We start from the raw sequence: 26,073 nt of genomic DNA, 5'->3' as shown, positions 1-26,073 counted from the left end.
GGATCATAGATTCTATTAATTTTAAAAATTCGATTTTATGAATTATAAGGTTTTTAATTCGGACATTCTGACAGAATATGTTTGAGTATGTTCAAAGATAAAAATATTCTTGAACCATAAAATAATAAAAATATTATTAAACATATTTCTTGATCATGACTTTAAAAATTTCTTGTAGAATAACAAAATTCTCGAACCATCAATTGAAGAATTAAAACAAAAATTACATTAATTCTTATAGAATACATGTAACAATTGCTAAGAATTACATTTATTGTTAAAGAATAAAACTAAAAAACTTTCAAATCTGGAAAAAAAAACATTAAAATCTAACAAAGACACTAATACATTCTAAAAGAATAATGTTGGTAAGAGGCGTCGTTCAAATTTCGTGGTCCGTTCTTCAAGCAACAGCTCCTGTGGAAACAAATCCAATGAATAAATTAGTGAGAAAATATCCATATTCCATTCCAACATAATTGGAATTCGTGATTCCATTCTGATAGAATTGGAATTCGTGATTCCATTCTGATAGAATTGGAATTCATTTACCAATAATTATATTAATTCGGGTAATTCTAACAGAATATGTTCATGATTATCATAAAAAACATTCTTTTCTGATAGAATACTATAAACGGAGAAATACCATTCAGTTGAAGCATTTTAGCGAGCGCTTGGTGTGCATCAAAACAACTTTCAATTTCCTGTAAAAATTAGACAAACAGAACAAATTTCCAATTCACCAAAAATATTACACCTTGAAAGAATTAGACAATAAACCTAAACACATCCAAAATTTCTTTGATTTCTGTCAAACAATCAACCCAAACATCTATTCTATATATTGAAATCAAATCAAATTAAAAAAACCCATTTTAAGATTAAACTTCAGTAAATCAGTCAAAATAAGAAGAAGAAGGAAGAAACCTGTACCCATCGACCTCCTTGTCTCTCGTTCTCACCTCACCAGAAAAAAAGAAAGAAGTGGCAGAGCCGCCTACTGCCGTCGCCGCTGAGCGTCCATCCCCACACCTCGTCGATCACCACCAAGACCAAGGCCCTTTTCCTTCTCTTTGGCCCCATCGAAAACCTTTTCTTCCTACTGATCGAACCACGTTCACGTACCGTTCAACCACCGTCGAAGCAAACCCACCGAACACCCCCTTCTTCTTCACTGCTGCTGCTCGCGACACCTAACTGGAGACCAATGGCAGACCCCTTCCACCGGCGTCCGTCGCTGCTACAGTGCCTCTTCGTTTACCCCATCAACACCACAACCAATCATCCCTCTTACTACCGATCGGTTACAAATCCAAGCCACCCTTTACCCTTTACCTGAATCTGCCGGAGTCGATGGCAGAGGAGTGTGTACGAGAGGGAGATGAGAGGGAAAAGGTTGGGGGCGACGATGAATAGAAAAGAAGAGGGAAGAGGCGGACGTGAGGATATATACTAGAAATTGGGTTTTAAAACTGATATTCCTAAATTAAAGGGATATTAATTGATTTATATATTTACCATAATTAATTAAATGTAAGATTACATATTTACCCTTTTGAAATGATTGGCCTACATTTATTCATACAATAACACGATAATTACTTTAAATACGTAAACCTAGCTCTCTCTCTCTCTCTCTCTCTCTCTCTATATATATATATATATATATATATATATATATATATATATATATATATATATTCTTAATAAAAGAATCCTTTGCAAGCTACGTGTCACCTTTTTAATCCACTATCTTGCCACGTGTCACTGCCACAACTATGTTTTGCCTGCTTTTCCCGCCCATTCCTTGGAGTCAAAACTTGACATTATAATTCCTACTAATCAGCAAATCAGTTTTAATGCTCCAATATTACCTACATTTAAAAACGTTTTAATTTTCTACATAAAAAAAGAATAAAGATATTATACCCCATTAAATTAGCTACCGATATATCAATTACCTTATCTTATACCAAATATACCTCCAACATAATAGGAATGCAATCATGATGATAGATAAATCACAAAGATTTTGAATATTCAAAATTTAGATTTGGATTATATATGTTTACCTTTTCATTTGACTTATAAATAAATATAACTATAGAGCTTTCAATCAATAATAATTTTTCTGCATCTCTGCAAACTACGATCTGCATTCAAACACTTGAACCCGGTTAGTATAAAACAAATAATTGTCACTGGTTTATGTTTATTGATCTACATTCTGTTATCTATTTTATTTCTTCTTCTTCTTCTTCTGTTATGATTATGATGTACCATCCTCTCAACATGTATGTGGTAAAGGAAAGGTATACACACACATTTAAAACACGCAAACACACATAGACACAGTTTACATAAGCATTTTTCTTATGTTTTTTTTTTTCAAAGTAGTCATTTTATTTTATCTAGAATACATTGTGAAAAATATAATGTCTGAAGTATGTGGTGTGTGGATGTGTGTTTTGAACGTAAATAAAAAATACTGAATAAAGAAGGGTATATAAGTAATTTTAGCTAATGTTTGACTATAAGTTTTGTCACATAGCATAAATCTGGTTATATCAAATTGAAAACTACAATTAAAGTAGGAATAGGTTAGTCAAAGTGACAAACACTAGAATTGGTAAAACAATAAATTTCTTAAAGTGTGGAAAATTTCGGTTTTTTAAGGAGGTAATAGATTAAAGAAGGGTATATAAGTAATTTTGTTTATATATTCTGTTTAAATAAAAGGGTAAACTGCAATTCTATATATGTTCCATTTAAATAGAGTACAATACTTTTTTTTCCTGCTGTTTATATGTTCTGTTCAAGTAAAGTGGATTTTTTTTCATTTTTTTCTCTACCCTAATATAACAATGTACTTTAAAATGATTTATGTCTTGTAACTATGAAACCTCCAGTGACAAGATATAACATGATTTAAGTGTTCCAAATGCATTAAATAGCAGTCTACATTCTTTTACTGTACAAATATACCATTATACTATGTATGGTGATGTAGATAATAGGCTTGGGGGAATAATGTCCAAATTAGGTGTGTTCCTTTACTCAATCGCTTTGTAGAACTGCACTTACTGTGAAATGAATAGGTATTTATTTGATGCCTTTCAAAAAGAATGATGCTAATTTTTGTATAAACATTGTTTTTTGTTTTCTCAATAGTTTACTGCTTGTAAAAATATGGATAATTTATGGCATTATATATAGTTTTTTTTACAAAGGGACCAATTTTGAATACATATTAACAAATACTTTGGGCGATTTTTTACTTTGTTACTTTTTGGTGGTTTATCTTCGTAAGTCAGTTGACTTTGTATGTTTTATTGACTGTACAGAGTACAAACAATTATTAATGATATATGAATATATATGGGGTGTTTTCCTCTACACTACTTTTTTCACATTTTACTCTACCAAATAAAAATAGAACATAACTAAATGACCTGTAACAGTAAGCATCTAAATTCAGTGAGGTGCCCATTTAACAAATCTTATACCATGGTTTTTAACTTAAACTCCATACTAGCTCTAAAAATGCGGATAGTATCTCAATTTGATGACCAAAAGGGTTAAGACACATCTGAGTTTGATTTGCCCTTTTAAATAGCTTATAAATATTAAAATAAAATTCATGTTCTATAAACAAGTTCAATCTAAAGTGCTCAATTATGTTCGACTTATAGTTCTTTCTATTATTCTCTTGGTTATTAATCACCAAGAAAAAGATTGCATAAGGTTAGTAAAGATAAATAAGAAAAGTAGTCAAATTCATTCAATTTTTTTTAGCATCTCTTAATGTGAACGAACATGAAAACCATATTGTAATCTGAATAAATGAGAGAAAGAGTTCTCTAGATATAAAACACACACACAAAAAAAAAATAGAGAAGATGAAGTAGTACCTTCAGTTGTATCGATGGTGTTTTGAGCTTGAGTTAGGGTGACGGTGATCATCAAGCAGAAGCACAATGATAACCTCAACCGCGATGCCATCACACAAATCATATTGCCTCTGTAGTCACTGCCTCCGTCATTCGTCACTGCCGTTTAATACGTCGCTACTCCCCTGCCTGATCCCAGGTTTCATTTTCAAAAATTGAGTAGGATGACAAACCCATCAAAGTATACTAAAATGAAAATTATTTTCTAAAATTTTGAGAAATTAGCAAACCCTAGATTAAAGTATCATTTGGGAAAAGTAGTGGCTCAATAATAATAATAATAATAATAATAAAAAAAAAAAAAAAAGAGAGGCATCGACGGATACCGTCTGAATTGTCGACAAATCTGAATCGCCACCTGCTTGCATCTCTATCTCTACTCCCCTCCTTTTTCCGACATCTGCTCATGTCTCTTGATTTTGACAGCAAAAAACACATCATCGAAATTGTCACTAAAACTTCACTCACGCACTCAACCAGATGTCGGGGCACCGCCTGATTCTCCTATTGCTGTTAGCCGACCTTCAAGTACGACTAGCGAGTAGCGACTAGGAATTTGTTTTATCTTTGGCTCCCCACTTTCTTATCTTACACTCTATTACAAATACCCTTTTTCTCTTCCTCTTTATATATTTTGATGGGAAAATGACCTTTTAAGTTAATAAAGTCTTCCACAAGTATTTGTTTGGTCATTTTTTTTTTGTATTCCATTTACCATTGATCTTGTTAGAGATGTTCAAAATATACCATTATTACCGGGTATTGAAGGTTTCCCACGAGTATGTCACTTCGGTCGTCTAGTCTTCTCCGGCGAGTTTCCGGCCAAATGCTTTTAGCAACAATTTCCGATCTAAAAACGATTTCAAGAACACTCACTTCCATCTGTTCATTTGTTTCTGTGAACGATTTTAGTTTTCATGTTCTTTGTCAATGTTTAATTTCTGGGTTCATGTTCAAGAACACACAAAAAATGATTTTGTGTGCTCATCAGTGAGATTGAATGTCAAGAAAGCGAAGGGTTAAAGGTCAGAAAGCGAAGGGATGAAAGTGTGTGTCGGATCTGAGAAGTGTTCATTTTCATCGTGTCCAACAAAACCCAGAAATCAAAATTCTCAAGTTCAATAAATCAATTTGTCTTAGGAATGTTTATGTGTTCTTCATCTTCACCTGTTCAGAAACACTTTGGTTTGCCCACAAATCTTCAAAGATCCCAACGATTTCAGATCAAAAAAATGATTTCAAGAAAACACACTTACATCTAATTCATCTGAAATCAAGCAAAATATGGCATCTTGTTCGTGTTTTTCAAGAATAAGCCCAGAAATCGACGAGTGTGTGTGTGTGTGTTTATAAGTCTTCGAACTTCAAGAATACCCACCAAAAAGCTACACAGATTGAACGGTTTCTTATTGTTCTTGAAAACCCAGAAACGCAACCTTTGAAATCGAAGGTTTCGGTTCTTTGTGTTCTTGAGTGGTGAGTTCCAGAAATAAAAACAGATGAAGAGCTTAGTTTTTGGGTTTGAAATCGATTAACACAACACATTTGGAATCGTTTTCTAGGTAAGAGCTTCAAGAAATTAAGATCTTCATTTCTTCAGTTATTGAGTCGTGAGTTCCAGAAATAAACGAACCCTAGATTTTAGGGATTTTGATTTTCAAGTTTTGGGTTTGGATCTAGATTATTGTGAGTTCTTCAACCCTTGGTTTTGAAATCGATTTTAAGAATCACACCACAAAAAAATCTAGATTTCAGATTTGTTGATATGTGTGTGTGTTCAAATTGCCCAGAAAATTCATAGTGTTCATCAGAAATTTTATGTTTGGCCGGAAAATTCATAGGTTAACCGGAAAATTAATTTTGACCGGCTAAACTTATGTTAGCCGGTCATAATGGTATATTAAGACGACAACAACAAGTTAAATGGTAAATAGAATACGAAAAAAAGAAAAGTGACCAAATGAATACTTGTGGAAGATTTTATTACTCTAAAAGGTCATTTTCCCTATTTTGATTACATATAGACATATTAATAACCATAGTTTTTAAAACTAGATAAGTTATAATTTACTAATTCAATTTTATTATTTGTTAATTGTTAAAAAATTTATAATTATAAATATTATATAATGTTACATATAATAAGTTAATAATGTATAATCAAATATCTTATTAACTAATTGTTATTTTTTTAGAAAAACATTTAATCATTTTTGAAATTTATAACAAGTTGTTGCTATTTGAATTGGTTTTAAAGATTATAAATTTTCAATTTCTACTAGCAGGGGGCGTTGTAGTTGATCCTTTTTAAATAAAATATCATCATTTTGTTTATTTTATCGGATAATAACTTAATATAACTAATAAATATCAAAATAATAATTTGATAGAATCTTTATCAAAAGTTGGTTTGTTTCTTAAATAACCTAAATAACCACTTTTTATACATGTTTAATTGTATGTTGCTTTACTTCAAAATAAAAATTAATTAAAATTGTTTTTAGATAAAAATAATAGACTTACAAATAAAACTTTTTGTATATAAATAAGTTTTAGAAATATATAACCAAACTATAGAATTTTATTTCTTATAATATCTTTTGTTTTTTAATAGTAAAACATATTTTATTCTTAATTTTTATCTGTAATTACTTTTATTTGTCCATGTATGTTTCTTACAATATTTCAATTTTAATTCGAAATATAACAATTGCATTTCAATGATTTAGTGTGTTTGTTTTTTTGTCTATTTAGTTTTATATTTACATTATACAACATCATAATTTTTTTCATTAATATATACATAAAGAAAGCCGTTTATATCTTCAAAACATATCACATATTAATCTGAATCAACCTAACATTATAAATTATTAACTATTTGAAAATCATTGGTTAATGATTATGTTTTTGAAATATTAAAATTCTTTTTAATTTGTTGACCGTGGTTTCCACGGGTTATAACCTATTTTATATATATATATATATATATATATATATATATATATATATATATATATATATATATATATATATATATATATATATATATATATAATGTGATATAATAAAGCTTAAATTACGTATTTTCATATAAATATGACATGTGTATTCATAAAGCTTGTATGGAAAAATATGTCATTTACGTAAACAAAACATATATGTGACATAATATGACATATAACCTTATAAATGACATGTATGTGTATAAATATGACACTTATGTAAGCAAACTTATATATGACGTATTTGGAATCAAAAATGACATAAAGCTTTATATATGTCATATTAATACAAATTTTTTGTTATATAAATGTTATAAGTCCATATATTTATATGGTAAACTTATAGCTTTATATGTTTGTGTGTATTCACCCCATAAATAAAGTTCAAATTGTAAAAAGGGCCATGGAGACTCACTTGTCTTGTTCCTTTCGGTTTTGAGACGTTTTTCCGGATTCACCACCTTTGAGACAATCTTTGCTAATCAAATGTTCATAATTATGTATAGTTTAGTTAGGAGTTCAATAATAACAAAGTTTACTACATGATAGAGGTTCTTTAATGATCAAAGAACAAGGAAAAGCCAGATTTGCTTTGAGACTTTTCTGAAAATAAAAAGATGAAGAAATCAAGCACTCTAAAGGTCCATATTTCCCAGCTTTTATCTTTGCAAAACAGTTTCTGTTTTGTGGTTCTTCTTTTCTCGAAAATGAGTGGGACACAAGATTTAGGGGCTCTGTTTTGACAAGAAAATAAGGAGGAAAAGAAGTGGTTTGTGAAAGCTACTTACTTGGCTAGAATTCTGCCCAAAAACAAGGGGTGTAATGCAGGTGTAGAGGGCTGGAACGAAACAAAAAGGAGGGCAGCAGCTCCTTTGCTGCCTTCGAGACTTGCTAGAACCGAGAGCAAAAGAAAAGAAAGAAAGAGAGTGTTGAAGAGAGAAGATCGTAATCGAGGGAGGCGGAGTGAGAGTTTTCTAAAACTAAATCATATTAGATATTTATTGTGCTCTTGATATCTCTCCAATATTTAATTTGTACTAACATATCTATCTAGATTCATCTCATGCTTGGAGGTTACTCAAATTGTATGAGAGAAAGAGAGAGGGGTCGTGAAATGAGGGGATAATTGTGAGGAACATGCAAGCAACTATTAGGAGATATAGAATGATCTGATGATAGTACTTATTATCTTCCCATATATTTCATTGTACAATTTATATTATGAGAGTACATGGTGTATTGGTGTGAGGCTATGAAGCTAGATAGAGAAATCGAGAGTTAGAGGGAGAGAGTGTAAAATGAAAGTGTTTATTTGTGAGATACGGGAGATATAAAGTTGATCAATTTGATGTACGGTCTATAACTTTATTTGAATTTCACTAGTACTTCATATTTTAGTGAGATATGCACTATGTGCATGTGTATAAGTGATAGGAAGAAATAGGATACGAGATTTTTAGCTAGAAATTTTCGTACTTTATTTATGTATTAGCTTCTTCTCTTTTTTTTTTAAAGTCTTGCATAGTGTGTATATATATATATATATATATATATATATATATATATATATATATATATATATATATATATATATATATATATATATATATATATATATATATATGGTGTATTTTATAAAGTTTCATAACCTACATACACTTATCTACATGTATTTGGGTTTTTAATAAAATACATGTCACGTATGTATATTTTTAACATTTATATAAAAATATAGATACTTGAGTATTTTTAATCGTATAGATACTTGGGTATTTGTAACGTTACGTGACATATTTGTAAAATACATGAATTATTCACACATATGTACATAAACATGATTTTATAATAATTATTGTTATCTCCGCCGTCTACTTTCATACGAATGAGTTTAACTTCTTGAAATCTTTTGTGTGTGTCTAGTGCTCGTGATAATTCCAAGTTTGTAACCGGAAATAAATTCATATACATGGAACTCCGTGAAATATCCTTCAAAGTTTCACTTTAATCAAGTTTTGGTTTAACAGTTTCATTTGATTTTTTTATGATAAAGACATTATAACACTAGAAATTAATTATTAGGTCTAAACATATGCATAAATGGATTAAATCGCAATTATTTAAAATAACGACTTAATTTATTTATTAGAGTGTCGGTAAACATATAATAGTTTCTAGTACAATTACATCTTTGGTGGTTGAGCGGCAACTTCTTGACCCGATTTTTACCAATTGTTACATTTTTTCCACGTTAAAAGAATTTCGTCCCGAAATTCAACTTGTAGATGAGATGTCTTTAAACAATTGAGGGTATTTTTGTTTCATTAAATCTTCACATTTCCGGGAAAACTTTGGCCCTCTTTGAGAGTTTCAGCGCACTTTAACGATAGTGCTACGACTTTTCTTTAACCGTTTAACTTCTATGTCCATGATTTCCACGGGTTCTTTGACGAAGTGGAGTATTGTGTTTATTTGAATTCCTTCGAATGGAATCACGTGAGTGTCATCAGACAAACACGTCTTAAGGTTCGAGATATGGAATACATCGTGTATTTTGCTTAAATCTTGAGGCAGTTTTAATCGGTATGCAACAGGACCAATTCCATTGAGGATTTCGAAAGGTGCTATGTACATCGGGTTCAATTTGCCTCGCTTTCCAAGCTAAATAATGCCCTTCCAAGGAGAGAATTTTAGCATAACTTTATCCCCACTTGAAATTCCAATGGTTTACGTCTTACGTCAACGTAGCTTTTCTGATGATCACGTGCAACCTTGAGTCTTTCTTTTATTCGTATAGTTTTCTCTGTGGTCTCGTGAATTATTTCAGGACCTGTGCACAGTGTATCTCCCATATGATTTCTAGCTAATTGAGTATCTCCTACCTCTGCCCAACATAATGGAGATCTACATTTTCGGCCACATAAAGCCTCAAATGGTGGAGCCTTTATGCTGGTATGGTAGTTGTTATTATAGGAGAATTCAATGAGTGGTAAATAGGTATCCCAAGAGTTAAAATTACACAGGAACGGATCATATCTTTTAAAGTTTGAATGGTTCTATCACTTTGACCATCAGTTTGTGGACGATAAGTCGTGCTCATATCCAACCGAGTTCCCAAGGATTTATGTAATGATTGTGAGAACCTTGAAGTAAATCTACTATCTCTGTCAGATATTATAAAAATTAGCACTTCGTGAAGTCTGGCAAATTCCTTGAGGTAAGTTCTTGTTAGTTTCTTTATCTTGTTAGTTTCCTTGATTGGTAAGAAGTGGGTCGACTTGGTTAATCTATCAACTACTACCCAAATAGTGTCGTAACCATTAGGGGTCTTAGGTATTTTTGTGATAAAATCCATAGCAACTTGTTCCCACTTTCACTCGTGAATTTTTGGTTGTTGGAGTAATCCCGAGGGATTTTGATGCTCTACATTGACTTTAGAACAAGTTAGGCACTTGCCCACATAAGTGGCAATCTTCGCTTTCATATTAGGCCACCAATATAATTTCTTCAAGTCTAAGTATATCTTGTCTGAACATGGGTGCACAAAATATATTGTTTTATGAGCTTCATCCAAAACTAAGTTTCAAATGTCACCAAAGTTTAGGGTCCAGATCATGTTCATGAAATAACGTGTACCGTCTTCCTTAATCTCAAACTGTTTATCCATTCCTCTCAAAGCTTTGTATGTAATATTTTATTCTTTTTACTGCTTCTAACTAAGCTTCTCTTATTTGTACATTAAGATTGGAATGGATAGTCATAGTTAATGCTTTTACCCTTCGTGGTTTTACATGTTCCTTGCGACTTAATGCATCTGCTACGACATTTGCCTTGTCGGGATGATAACGAACTTCACATTCGTAATCATTCAGTAGTTCCACCCATCTTCGTTGTCCCATGTTCAGCTCTTTTTGATTAAAAATATGTTGAAGACTTTTGTGGTTGGTAAAAATAGTACATTTGGTACCATACAAATAATGTCTCTAGATTTTCAGGGCGAAGACTACTGCTCCTAGCTCAAGTTTGTGAGTCGTATATTTCACTTCGTGGACCTTGAGTTGTCTAGATGCATAAGCAATCACGTTTTCTCTTTGCATTAAAACGCAACCCAATCCTTGGTGAGACGCGTCACAGTATACGATAAAGTCTTATGTCCCTTCTGGGAGGGATACGATAGGACACTACACAACATGTTTTTCAATCTCTGGAATACAGCTTCCTGTTTATCTTCCCAATTGAACTTTGCTTCCTTCTGGGTTAATGCAATGAGAGGCTTAGCTATCTTGGAGAAGTTCTTGATGAATCTCCTGTAATAGCCATCAAGGCCTAGAAGGTAGTTTTGTTGGTGTTTTAGGCGCTTCCCACTTCTTGATTGCTTCGATCTTTGCAAGGTCCACATGTATTCCCTTATTACTCACCACACGCCCTAAAAAATGTACTTTCCATATCTAAAATTCGCACTTGGAAAATTTTGCATGCAATTTCTCTTTTCTTAGTAGTTCCAATATTAGTTGCAGGTGTTGGCCGTGTTCTTGTTTAGTTCGTGAGTATATTAAAATATCATCAATGAATATGATCAAAAACTTATCTAGATATGGTTTACACACACGGTTCATGAGATCCATGAATACTATTGGGGCATTGGTTAATCCAAAGGGCATAACTAGGAATTCGTAGTGACCGTACCTAGTCCTAAATGCAGTCTTCAGAACATCTTCCTCTATTACTTTGAGTTGGTGATACCCCGATCTTAGATCTATCTTCGAGTAGTATCTGGATCCCTGGAGTTGATCAAACAGATCATTGATTCTCGGGAGCGGATAACGATTTTTTATTGTTAACTTGTTTAGTTCCCGATAATTAATACACATCCTGAAAGATCCATCCTTTTTCTTGACAAATAAGATTTGTGCTCCCATGGTGAGAAGCTTGGTCAAATGAAGCCTTTATCAAGAAGTTCATGTAGTTGACTTGAAAGCTCTTGCATTTCAGAGGGTGCCAATCTGTAGGGGGATTTAGCCACTGGTGCTGCTCCTAGAATTAGGTCAATTCGAAATTCGACTTGACGAGTTGGTGGTAATCCGGGTGGATCTTCAGGAAATACGTCAGGATTCTTACATACATTAGATATGTATTTTATCTCCTTTGTTTCTTTATTCTTATTAACAATGTGTGCTAAGAAACCACAACACTTCTTGTATAAGTACTTATGGGCTTTAGTACAAGAAATAAGCTTCAAATTTTGCCTTGACTTATCACCATAAATAATCATGGTCTGTACTGCTTTCTCATAAGATAAAATCTTGACATGATGACACGACAACCAATCCATACCTATAAATATATCAAAACTTTCTATTGGAACTGGCATAAGATCTATTGGGAATGATCTATCATTCAGATTTATACAACAATTATTTAATATTTTAGTGGTGTTTTCTATCTGGTCGTTCGCAAATTCTACTTCATAAGCTACATCTAACTTATTAGACTCGTGATTTAATAGCCTTTTAAAAGATGGAGTTACAAAACTCTTATCAGTACCGGAGTCGAAGAATATTCTAGCGTATAACTTATTGATGAGAAACGTATCGGAAACAACTCGAGGATCTTGAATTGCATCCGTATTCCCAATCACAAAATCTCTCCCGCGAGCATTACCATCTTTCTTCTTAAAATTTGGACAAGTATTCCTATAGTCCCCCGTTTCTCCACATTCATAACATGTCCTTCCTCCTCCTGAGCTTGTTCCAATATTCTTGTTCTGAATTATGTTTACCATTGATGGGTTTTTGCAATAACCTGCGATGTGGCCTTTCTTGTTGCATTTTGAACAATGAAAACATTCCCGAAGTGATGTCGATTGCATTTGTTGCACATTGGTTTGTTTCCATAATAAACCTTTTGTTGGGTCATGACGGGAGTTGGGGCTATTGCATACACCTTTTATGTTTGTTGTTTCTTCTGCTGTTGTTGGTTCCCATTATTAAACTTTCGCTTGTTGTTGTGATTATTAACCTTTGGGGTTTCCACCTTGGCTACCATTATTCCTTGTTCCACTTCGTTCTTTGTCAGTTGAAGCGCGTGGCATTTTGCACTGTGGTAAGTAGTAGGTCTTGATGAGAGGACCCTTCCTTTTATCTGAGGTGCCAAACCCCAAAGGTAGTGTTCTACATTCTTGATCTCTAGACTCACATGGTTGGACAAAGAAGCGCAAGGTCGTTGAACCTAGTAGTGTATGATTTTATATCTGAACCTTTCATTTTTAGGTTCCACAACTCATTCTCTAAAATTTGCACTTCGTCCCTTAGAAAATATTCTTCAATTAGCAGTGCTTTCATGTCTTCCCATGGTATTGAGTTTGCAACCGATACACCCAAAGGTTTTAACATGATCGTTCCACCATGTTAAAGCCCCATCCATAAAGGTACATGCCGTGAATCGTACTTTGCTATTTTCAGTGCAATAACAAATTTCAAACACAACTTCGACCTTCTCGATCCACCTACAACCCCTTCATTTCCATATAGATTTCTTGGCTTGCAGCCCATGAATTATTTCTAGGTGCAAGGTTTTCGGGATCCGTCGGGGTCTGGATTGGAACCGCTACGCTGACCAATTCTGGATCCACTGTTACCCTTCTTTGTGGTTTCTTTTTGTGTAGTTTTTGTGTTTCAAATTGCCATCTTGACGCGTTCTGCAACCAATTGCTCTAATTTTGTTAAGCTTTTAGGTAGCTCCTCCTCAGGTGAGGGTGATCTTGGTTCCTCTCGTTCCGAGGTTTCAACTACTAGAGTTTCCACAAGACGTGTTTTCTTGGATTGGCCGGTAGTTTTTGGCTTAGAATTTTTGGTCCCCTTAAGATTCAATCTGGGACTCTTCCTTGGCAGCATTTTCTGATTCTTGTTATGGTTAGTAGAAGACGGTAAGTTTATGTCGTTGTGTTAGTCATTTATAGCACTATTATTTAAACGGGTGTTTTGGCAAAAATAAAAACAAAGGAATAGTGATTTATAAGTCTATAAAATACTTTTAATCGAATACACCATACTTTTCTTTTTATCAAGTCATAATAAGTTAAAACTTGCATCATATTTCATACATAAAATATGTTACATCATTCGTTACCGTCGAAGTTTTAATAATAACACACCATACATATATCTTACAACGTCCTAAAGTTCATAAATAAAGCTATATAATAACTCATATCCAATTTTAAGTTCTAGCCAAAATTGACAATACCACATAACTCTTGTTCGCTTCATCACCATTTCGCTACCATCATAGTACATCACCTTGCTTACTGCGACCCCCCAGATGAGTTCCTGGCTCGGAACATCTGCTCAACCTTTTCCTCCAAAAGTCGGTTGCTCTCTTCAACTCTATGGGCCACTGAGAGGGCGATCTGATTCTGCCTTTCCGCTTCTATAACCCTCACATCTAGATGCATCACTCGACTGTGATAGTAGTCCATGCATTGGTGGAGGTTCAACTGGGAAAAAGACTAACTCTCCCAACTGAACCTCTGTTGGATTAGTGTCTAAGCTCGTAACTATATTTGGTAAGTACTAGACCCGGTTGTGCATGGTCCTTTTGGGTTGCCTTCACCAGAGCAACTTGACAGGGTGATTTATGAAGAGAGAAGTTATTATGGTTTATTAATATATTATATGAATAATATATTAAAGGATAAATCATATAGTTTCATTAGTATTAGACAAGAATTAATTAAGAATCAATTTTGTGACTAAAAGACATTAATTAAATAACGGGGACTTAAACTGTCAAATGTGTGATGGTTGAGTATTGGGCTGAGAAGGCTTATGGACTAGGCTTGGACGAAATTAAGGATGTGTTCATCCTAATTTCGGCCATAAGGGCCTTATTCCAGAAGTTTCCTTGGACTGCTTAAGACCTAAGTTGCCCATTAGGGTTTTGACTGAAACCCTAGCAGCACCAGTATAAATAGGACCCCAGGGCATCCAATTTTCGGCCACTTGAAACCCTAGATAGTTCCGTAGCCGAATTTGTGCCTCTCCCCTCTCTCCAATATCATCCTCTTGCTTGTGTGGTGTTTGTAAGCCATTAGAGGAGTGACACTTGTGACTCTAAGCTCCAAGACAAGAAGATTCAAGCCATTGTTGAAGAGGTAATCATCTAGATCTGATTTCTTATGTTAATTTCGAAATATGTATGCTAGATCTAGGGTTTATAAGTCTTGGATGAATTACATGTACAATAGAGAAATCTAGATCCAAGCTGTAGGGTTTGCATGAGCACATAGGATGTTCTTTTGGCTAAAACCCATCAACCTCCACCAACGCATGGACTACTATCGCAGCCGAGTGATGCACCTAGATTTGAGGGTTACAGAAGCGGAAAGGCAGAACCAGATCGCCCTCTCAGAGGCCCATAGAGTGGAAGAGAGCAACCGACTTTTGGAGGAAAAGGTTGGGCAGATGTTTCGAGCCAAGAACTCATTTGGGAGGTCGTAGTAGGCAAGGTGATGTACTATGATGGTTGCGGAAGGGTGATGAAGCGGACAAGATTTATGTGGTCTTGTTAATTTTGGGTAGAATTTCAAAATCGGATATGAATTAGGATTATCTAGCTTTATTTATGAACTTTAGGACGTTGTAAGATATATGTATAGTGTGTTTTTATTAAAAATCCAACCGTAACGAATGATGTAACCTATTTTATGTATGAAATATGATGCAAGTATTAACTTATTATGACTTGATAAAAAGAAAAGTATGGTGTATTCGATTAAAAGTATTTTATAGACTTATAAACCATTATTCTTTTGTTTTTGTTTTTGTCAAAACAGTCGTTTAAATAATAGTGCTATAAATGACTAACATAATGACATAAAATTACCGTCTTCTACTAACCACAACAGGAAACAGAAAATGCCACCAAGGAAGAGTCCCATATTGAATCCTAAGGGGACCAAAAATTCTAAGGCAAAAACTACCAGCCAATCCAAGAAAACACGTCCAGTGGAAACTCCAGTAGTTGAAACCTCGAAACCAGAGGAACCAAGATCACCCTCACCTAAGGAGGAGCTACCTAAAAGCTTGTTAGATATAGAGCAATTGGTTGCAGAACACGTCAGGATAACATCATTAAACGCAAAAACTACACAAAAAGAAACCACGAAGAAGGGTAACAATGGATCTGGAATTAGTCAGAGTAGCGGTTCCAATCCAGAACCTGAAGGATCCCGAAAACCTTATACCTACAAAGATTTCATGGGCTGCAAGCCAAGAAATATATACGAAAACGAAGGGGTTGTTGGGTTTAACCTGGTGGATCGAGAAGGTCGAAGTTGTGTTCGAAATTTGTTATTGCACTGAAAATAGCAAAGTACGATTCACGACATGTACCTTTATGGATGGGGCTTTAACATGGTGGAACGATCACGTTAAAACCTTGGGTATATTGGTTGCAAAAGTCAATACCATGGGAAGACATGAAAGCACTGCTAATAGAAGAATATTATCCAAGGGACGAAGTACAAATTTTAGAGAATGGGTTGTGGAACCTAAAAATGAAAGGTTCAGATATCAAATCATACACCACCAGGTTCAACGACCTTGTGCTTCTTTGTCCAACCATGTGAGCCCGAAGATCAATAAGGTAGAACACTACATTTGGGGTTTGACACCTCATATAAAAGGAATGGTCCTCTCATCAAGACCTACTACTTACCACAGTGCAAAATGCCTCGTGCTTCAACCGACAAAGAATGAAGTGGAACGAGGAATAATGGTAGCTAAGGTGGAAACCCCGAATGTCAATAATCACAACAACAAGCGGAAGTTTATTAATGGGAACTAACGACAACAGAAGAAACAACAAACAAAAAAGGTGTAAGCAAACTTATATATGACCGTATTTGGAATAAAAAATGACATAAAGCTTTATATTTGTCATATAAATGTTATAAGTCCATATATTTATATGGTAACCTTATAGCCTCATATGTTTGCATGTACCTCCTCCTCCTCCTCCTCCCCCCCCCCCGATAAATAAAGTTCAAATTGTAAAATGGGCTATGGAGACTCATTTGTCTTGTTCCTTTTAGTTTTTAGACATTTTCCTGGATTCACCACATTTAAGACAATCTTTGGTAATCAAATGTTCATAATTATGTATAGTTTAGTTAGGAGTTCAATAATAACAAAGTTTACTACATTATAGAGGTTATTTAATGATCAAAGAACAATGAGAAGTTAGCTTATTAACTTGTTTGCTTTGAGACTTTTTATAAAATCAAAAGAGAAAGAAATCAAGCACTTTGAAGGTATATATTTCCCAGATTTTATATTTGCAAAACAGTTCCTGTTTTGTGGTACTTCTTTTCTCACAAATGAGTCGGACACAAGAAGTTTTAGGGGTGTTTTGACAAGAAAAAAGTAGGAAAAGAAGTGGTTTGTGAAAGCTTCTTACGTGGCTCGAATTCTGCCCAAAAACAAGAGGAGTAATGGAGGTGTAGATGGCTGGAATGAAACAAAAAGACGGAGAGGTGCAACTCCTTTGCTGCCTTTGAGACTTGTTGGAACCAAGAGCAAAAGAAAAGAAAGAAATAGAGTGTTGAAGAGAGGAAGATTGTAACTGAGGGAGGATGAGTGAGAGATTTCTAAAACTAAATCATATTAGATGTTTATTGTACTCTTGATATCTCTCCAATATTTAATTTGTACCAACATATCTATCTAGATTCATCCCATGTTTGGAGGTTACTCAAATTGTATGAGAGAAATAGAGAGGGGTCGTGAGAATGAGGGGATAATTGTGAGGAACTTGCAAGCAACTATTAGGAGATATAGAATGATCTGATGATAGTACTTATTATCCTCCCATATATGTGATTGTACAATTTATATTATGAGAGTACGTGGTGTATTGGTGTGAGGCTATGAAGCTAGATAGAGAAATCAAGAGTTAAAGGGAGAGAGTGTAAAATGAAAGTGTTTATTTGTGAGATATGGGAGATATAAAGTTGATCAATTTGATGTACTATCTATATCTTTATTTGAATTTCATTAGTACTTTAATATTTTAGGGAGATATGCATTATGTGCATATGTATAAGTGACGGGGAGAAATATGATCCGAGATTTTTAGCTAGAAATTTCCATACTTTATTTGTGTACTAGCTTCTTCTCTTTTTTTTTTTTTTTTTAAATCTTGCATATATATATATATATATATATATATATATATATATATATATATATATATATATATATATATATATATATATATACACACATAATTGCAAAAATGGTCCATGTGGTTTGTCAATTTCTTTGGGTAGGGTCCAAAAAAAAGTTTATTAGCAAAAAAGGTCCCTATTTGGTGGTTTTGTTGTGGTTTTGGTCCCTACCTCGTTAAATTTAACAGCATGACTGTTAACTTTTGCCACATTATAGATTTACCCCTAGGAGCCATTTCTGCAGTTTTATCTTTTTACCAAACTTGAAGGACCAATTATGCAATTTTTCTTTTTCATTTTATTGAATTCTTTTAATTAATTCTTTTTTAACTTCTTTCTTATTGTATTATTTTTATTGGATTATTATATATTAATAAATATTATTTTTAATATATTATATTTATATATTAATAAATATTACTTTATTTGATTATTAATTTTTTTAATTAATTTTTTTAAATTTCTTTTTTATTGGATTAATACTTTTTTATTGGATTATTATATATTAATGAATATCATTTTTAACATATAATATTTATCTATTAGTAAGTGTTACTTTATTGGATTATTAATTTCATTTAATTATTTTTTTTATTTTTTTATTGCGTTAATTCTTTTTATTGGATTATTAATTTAAATTTATTATTTTTATTTATAATAAATATTATTTTTTAATTGTTTTCTTTTTTTTAAAATAAAAATATCGAAAAATCTCACCCACCCCACCTCTCCTATTTATTTTAAATATTTGGAAGATAACATATTTTGGACAACACCACCAGCATCACTCGGTCACCACCACCACCATCACTCAGTCATCGTGTTTATTTTAGTTTTTGTATATTCATGTATCTAAATTTGTTATATATTTCAATAAACTTATGGTTTTAACTTATGATTTTGACATATATAATTTCTCTAAAAATATTTCTACATGAATTACCAAATCCGAGTACTAGCTACTCAGCAGTCGGCCAAACGAGTACCGAATAACGAGTTCTACAACATTGTTACCACCTGTAGTGGCTATGGTGGCTTGAAAACCCTCGATCTAACATTGTCGCCATCGATAGCAATATCGGTAATGAATGGTCGGCCGGAGGCTATATGTTTTCTGGGGTTTATTGCGCATTGTGTGGGTAGTCGATCGGTGTAGTTTTCTTCAAGAATGGCCAACTGTAGGCGATGATCGAAGATTTCCAACGAGATGATACGACGACGCAAGGTAGTAGGAGAAAACAAATGGAGGAGCTGACAAGGAGTGTTTGGATTAGACCTCCTGGTGGTTGTAACAGAATATGATCGACTTAGTGGCAGATATAGAGGATTATGATGGATTGTGATGAGTTTGTCTTAGGTGGCTATTGGCGGCATTGGGTGTAACAAATTGGTGGGGTTTCCGTCGAACAATCGATGAAGGTGATTGGCGGTTGTCCCGTCGATTTTCGACAACGAGACACAATACTTTTGCGTATTCTGACGACTTTGTGGTGGAACCAATAAAATTAAAAAGAGTTAATATTATACATTATAAATTATTAATCCAATAAAATGATATTTATTATATATAAAAATAATAATCCAATAAAAAGAATTAATGTAATAAAAAACATTAAAATAAATTAATAATACAATAAATTAATATTTATTAATAGAAAAATATTATTTGTTAAAAAAATATTTATTAATATATAATAATCCAATAAAAATAATTAATCCAATAAAGAATAAATTTTAAAAAAATTAATAATATAATAAAATAATATTTATTAAGATATAAATATAATATAATAAAAATAATATTTATTAATATAAAATAATCCAATGAAAAACAATTAATCCAATGAATAAGAAATTAAAAAAATTAATTAAAAATTAATATAATAAAATAATATTTATTAATATATATAAATATAAAATATTAAAAATAATATTTATTAATATAAAATATTAAAAATAATATTTATTAATATATAATGATCCAATAAGAAAGAAATTAAAAAAGAATTAATGTACAATAATGCAATAAAATGAAAAAGAAAAATTGCAGCTATGGTCCTTGTAGATTGGTAAAAAGATAAAACGGCAGAAATGGTACCTAAGGGTAAATTCATCATTTTCAAAAACTTAACAGCCAAAATGTTAAACTTAACGAGGTAGGGACCAAAATCACAATAAAACCACCAAATAGGGACCTTTTTTGCTAATAAACAATTTTTTGGACCTTACCCAAAGAAATTGCCAAACCACAGGAACCATTTTTGCAATTTTGTCATATATATATATATATATATATATATATATATATATATATATATATATATATATATATATATATATGTCACACCTCCAAACCAAGGATGGCGGAGACGTCCGGGGGTGGAGGACTTCATGTATAGTATCATAACACGAGTATAATAGTGATCACAGTACATACAACCAATCATAAATATAATCGAAAATGTTACATGGTTTCAAATGTTACATGTTTCAAAATCGATTACAATATGATATAAAAAAAATAGTTTGTCAAACGCCGTAGCGTTCCATCCTCAAAAGCTTGTAGTTACCCGATTTCATTGATTACCTGAGAATACAAGTAATTTTGAAACAGTGTCAACAATTAAGTTGGTGAGTGCATAAGTTTTTGTATGTAGAGTTGAAAATCTTTCTTTGTAAATGTAGTGTAAGTTCAATAAAAATCCAATATTTTTCCTTATAAAATGAATTGTAGTCTTAAAACCTAAAGACCGAAAGGTACATGTATTTTCCATACTTACGATAATATATAAAGTCTTAAATAAATAAAACCCCTTTTGAATGTATGTAGTTTGAAATGAATAAAACCCCTTTTGAATGTAATAATTCTCCGTAAACTATATGTGTCGTTGTTTCCCTATGTGAGTTATTATAATCTTGCAATTGACATAGTAGGCCTGTTACAATGTTCTTCAGGCGTCGGAATGTTTTGACATTTGTCACCCCAGACCTGCCGGTCTAGCTGTTGCATGCAGCTAAGGTGTGGGATTGTCAGTCCATTATTTTTTCATAAAATCCGTAAAATCTGAGAGTTTAGAATATATGTCTAGTTTTTTCATAATTTTTTCCATTATTTTTAGAGGTCTCTAACCAGTGTGAAAATGTCCATCTTCACAGACTGGTCCGAAATCTTTGCTACAGTGATAGGCAGTTTTGTAAAAATCACTATAAATTGTAGAAAAATCATATGAACAAGTGCAAGTAGTCATTTTAAAGGTAAAAAACCTGAACTATTTGCATATTAAACAGTTTTGAAATACATTAAGTTTAAGTTGGTCAAAACAGTTCGTGAATGAACCCAAACTTTTCTGTTGAAAGTTGTTGGTTATATTAGAGTATGTTTTGGAGTTGTAACTTGTATTCTCCCCCTTAAAACTTGAAGAAAACATGAAAAGACAGGGGTATGAACTCACCTTGAGTGGTTCCCTGAGGTGAATGTTGGAGAAAAGAGGTTTCCAAGTCAAGAACACTTGGAGAAAGCTTGAGGATTTAAAGATTCTAAGAATAAATATGACGATATTTGTATAAGAAATCCGAGATTTGAATGAAAGAATGTAGAATATTTAAGGGTATTGATGAAGAAATTACCAAGAGTGAAGGAAGAACTCGTGACTTCTTGGGAGTTCTTGGTTTCAGAGAAAACAATTGAGAAGGAGAGAGAGAGAGAGAGAGAGAGAGAGAGAGAGAGAGTATTTAATTTTTGTTAAGGCAATGTGAATTTTGGGAAAAGGAGAAGAATATAGAGTTTATGTGGATTTTATGTAAGTAAATCTGGTGGAGTGTTGAGAAATATATAAAAAGGCAATGATTTGACTTGTAAAATCCCAAAATTTAAGGCCAAAAATTTCATTTTTAGATAAGTTATTATAAAACCAACAGTATAAGAAAACATCCATAATATCATGTCATGTCAAAACCAAAATAGAAATAATCAAAACATGTTATCATAAAACAATATCAGAGTGTAATCCCAAAGATCTCATGTGCGGAAAACCATATTGTGATGCGCTGCGATCGATTCGGCTCCTTTCCTTTGAAAACGAGTACCTGAAACCAAAAACTGTAAACCGTAAGCACAAAGCTTAGTGAGTTCCCCCATCATACCACATACCATACAATCACATATTTCCAGGCATATCTGGGTGCCCGACCTACCCTGCTGAGCATACCGGGGTGCTCAACCTACCCCATGTCAGGCATATATGGGTGCCCGACCTACCCCTTCGATATCTTTCAACCGGTAACCGGGAGCTTGCCTCCCCTTCGGTATCTTTCAACCGGTAACCGGGGACTATTTCACCCCTACCACTACCACATAAAAGCATAGCATAAACACATAAATCACATATTGCCTGCATATATGGGTGTTGGCCTACCCCTTCGGTCCTGTCGACCGGTAACTGGGGACTGTTTCACCCCCTACTACCACTATCACATAACATCATATCATGCTAGCACATAAACATAACAGGTAGCAGCAAACCTAGAAAATTATCACAAAGACAATCATCTAACATACAACTCCTACTAGTGGGTTGGCATTGTGGTCGTAGACCCACCACTACTGGAAGGTAACTCACCTCACACTGCTGAAGTTCCGTAGACTCAACCCCACACTGCTGAAGTCCACCAGACTCAACCCCAACTGCTGGATGACAGATTCCCGAACTGTCAACACCAAAATAACACCCAATTAATAATTAGGTTCCAATACATAACTATAAGTCCATGCTTGGGGGTAAAAGACTACTCTACCCCTAACTTGGCTTGATTCAAGCCCGAGGCCCAATCCAAAGGCCCAAAAGACCCACTAATGCTCAAAGCCCAACATATGGCCCAATTTTCCAAATTAGGCCCAAGCCTTTACATGTATTATTCAAAGGCCCAACCAAAAAGTCCAGTCCAACATTTGGTATTCTAATGGCCCAATATCTCATAATCATAAGGCCCAAACTATGGCCCATCTATGGCCCAATTTTCCAAATTGGGCCCAACTCCTTATATGGGCCTTACCTCAAAGCCCATTAATTATTCTAGTCCATTTGCTTGATCTTGGATGTCCCACTACTAACCCAAGTGAAATTAGGGTTTCACATAAAATGATGATTATGGTTAAGTTTCTTACTTAACCCATTAAGGACTTAATCCACTAAGGACTTAATCCATTAAGTCCAATATTGCTTAGATTAATTTTTGCCAATGATTATTATTTAATATTCCAAGTTATCAAATAATTCCCGTGTGTCCCGATTAATTCCCCTAATTAGGGTTTCAGTGCATTAGGGTTTTCCAAACCCTAATTAGGATTTCCAACCCATATTAGCCCAATAGGCCCAATAGCTAGGTCTTTTTCTCCATTAGGGTTCATTAGACCCATTAGGGTTTCACTAAGCCCATTAGTCACATGTTTGGGCTTTTAGGTCCATTAGGGCTTCATTGGGCCCATTAAGGTTTTATTAGGCCCACTAGGGTTTCTTTTGGCCCATTAGGGTTTAGTCCCTTTGTCTAAACATTCCAAACGAGTCACCATACAAATGAGGCACACCGCCACCCGACACGGCGGCCGGTGGCGGCAGGAGGCGGCAGCCACCACCTCACGGTGGTGGTTTGATTTTTCCTTTCATTATTCCAATTTGTAATTTACACATTACAATGCTGAAACTCAAAATAAACACACACACTAAACGAAATAAACACACACAGGCGGCACATGGCAGCAGCCACCACCCTCACGGTGGTGGCAGTGGCGGTCCTCGGCTTCCGGCTTGACAAACACACACACATAAACTTTATACTGCATACAACACTCCAGCCACCCACCTGGTGGCGTACGGTGGTGGCAGGACACAAGGAGGCAGCAGGAACGACAGCACCACCATCGATCGTGGCAGAAATGGGAAGAAGGCGATGATAGCCACCACCTCACGGTGGTGGTAGCGGTTCTCCTGATTCCTAGCCCAGCAACAACATCGCTCGTCATGGCGGTGGTTACGGTGGTCTGATGGCGATGAAATAGTGGCGGTTGGAAAAGGGCACGAGGATGGCGAAGCAGCGGCGACCGGTGGCTTGGGGCGCAGCACTAAGGAAACAACGTTGAGACAGGCGGAAAGGAGGTGGCGACGAAGGAACGAACACCCGTTGCGGTCATCGTCGCAGCCGACAGAGAGAACCGCGACACGTCGGGTGGCGGCACACAAGACGACATGGTCGTCGACTGATGGCGATGGCTGACCGGAGCTCCGTTAGGTTGGAGATGAAGAAGGTCGGGTGGTCACTTGAGGCCACAACCGGTCGGAATCGGGCATGGCGGTGTCGCCGGCGATGGCGGAGGAGAGATGGTGGCGCCGGAGGGAGTTATAAGGGTGAGGAGATGCGACTGATATGGTTCCCTTAGGGTTAGGGTTTCTTACGCTTTTAAATACCCGACACCTTCCAACTTATTGCCATAATGACACAAATGGCCCCTCCCTTCAGAATTATTTCCGAAACTAACCCTCTAATTTACCCTTTCAGCCCCAACCTCAAAATTCATTACAAATCAAGTATAATACTTACCAAACAGCCCCTCTCTTTCAAGATCTTTTTCAAACCTAGTCCGTAATTTACCAATTCGACCCTGTCCTATTAAATTCCTTTCAAATCAAGCCCAAAAGTTACACTTCATCCCCTGACCCCATAAAATCCTTTCGACTTTAATCCAATATTTACCAAACAGTCCATGCCTTCAAAAATCCTTCTAAAATCAACTCCGTAATTTAATAAACAACCCCTAACTATCAAAGTTCTTCACAAATTAGTCCGGGACTTACATTTATTAATTTATTTAAATAAACGGGGCGTTACATGACTAGATGAGGTGACATAAAGTGGGTATGGGGATGACTTGGTTTCATAACTTCTTGGAAAAGTTAATAACCCCTAGATTATATCTTGTACAAAATATATGATTTATATTAAGATTTCACCAAAAATAGGAATAATATATGAATTTATGGGTTCTTATATGTTAAAATATGAGTATGGGTGAAAATTTCCCGTCGAAATCATCAAAAACGAGTTTAAGAAGCGAAAGTGGTCGAAAACCGGGAAGGAGGGTTCGGTTTGTGAAGCATGGAACCGAAAGTAGGTGATCTTCGGACTGAAGCTTGATTCTCGGACCGAAGGTGGGTTCGGTCCTTCAAGCAGTTTCGGTCTTATGCAAGTTCGGTCCTAGGGAGTTTCGGTTCCAAAGAGGCTTCGATCCTTAAGAGTTTTCGGCCCAGCTTTGCTGTTTTTCACATGATCTTCCCGTTTTGAGTGGTTTTTGACTAAGTTAAGGGTCAGGATGCCCCGAGTGTTTACAAAAAGTTAAAGGAGATTTTGAGAGAGATTTAGAGAGACTTCGTTTGTGACCTTTATTAGTGTTTAGCCTCGTAATGCAAGGTTTGTAAACCCTATTATGCCTCGTTATGAGTATTATACTCCCCTGAAGGGTATGTAATAGTTTTTTATCGAGTCGTTACACCACTTACCCAATTTAGGGTTTAGATTTCCTGAACATATGAAACCTCTAAATGATACTTTGTATTAACATCAAGAATTGTTCACTATAATTTTTAAAGTAAGCCCTAACATACAAGAGCTAGTTTGAGTGAACCGGTTTGACCCATTGACTTTATTTGACTTTGACTTGACCAAAAGTTGGTGGTTGTCACATCATCCCCCCGTTAGAAGGAATTTCATCCCGAAATTAGCGTTTCGACTAGGGCTTCAAGAGTTGGGGAAAAGATGCAGGTATTTTTGTTTCATTTCATCTTCGCGTTCCCAGGTGAACTCGGGTCCGCGTTTAGCATTCCATCGGACCTTCAAAATG

General features: G+C 34.4%; 1 protein-coding gene and 1 long non-coding RNA gene across 3 annotated transcripts; both read right to left on the bottom strand.

Annotated features, from left to right (window-relative positions):
- Nucleotides 1–203: 203 nt before the first annotated feature.
- On the bottom strand, nucleotides 204–5,703 carry LOC145132368 (uncharacterized). 2 transcript variants are annotated; one of them, XR_013718052.1, is made up of 5 exons: nucleotides 4,280–5,702; nucleotides 3,915–4,082; nucleotides 2,076–2,156; nucleotides 650–1,877; nucleotides 204–417 (listed from the first exon to the last, which is right to left on the bottom strand). It is a non-coding gene; the product is annotated as an uncharacterized LOC145132368 (long non-coding RNA). The 2 variants fall into 2 exon arrangements; XR_013718053.1 differs by lacking the exon at nucleotides 2,076–2,156 and having other exon boundaries at nucleotides 4,280–5,703.
- A 6,185-nt stretch (nucleotides 5,704–11,888) lies between these two features.
- LOC145130090 (uncharacterized) lies at nucleotides 11,889–12,737 on the bottom strand. Its single transcript, XM_079064946.1, has one exon. It carries the CDS (start codon nucleotides 12,735–12,737, stop codon nucleotides 11,889–11,891), a length of 849 nt encoding a protein of 282 aa, XP_078921072.1.
- Nucleotides 12,738–26,073: the final 13,336 nt, after the last annotated feature.

This window comes from Lactuca virosa, chromosome 8, assembly GCF_052849685.1.
Source record: "Lactuca virosa cultivar CGN04683 chromosome 8, Lactuca_virosa_CGN04683_v6, whole genome shotgun sequence".
Taxonomy (NCBI): domain Eukaryota; kingdom Viridiplantae; phylum Streptophyta; class Magnoliopsida; order Asterales; family Asteraceae; genus Lactuca; species Lactuca virosa.
Note: the sequence above shows the minus strand (reverse complement) of the source record. Positions and strands in the feature narration are given on the sequence as shown.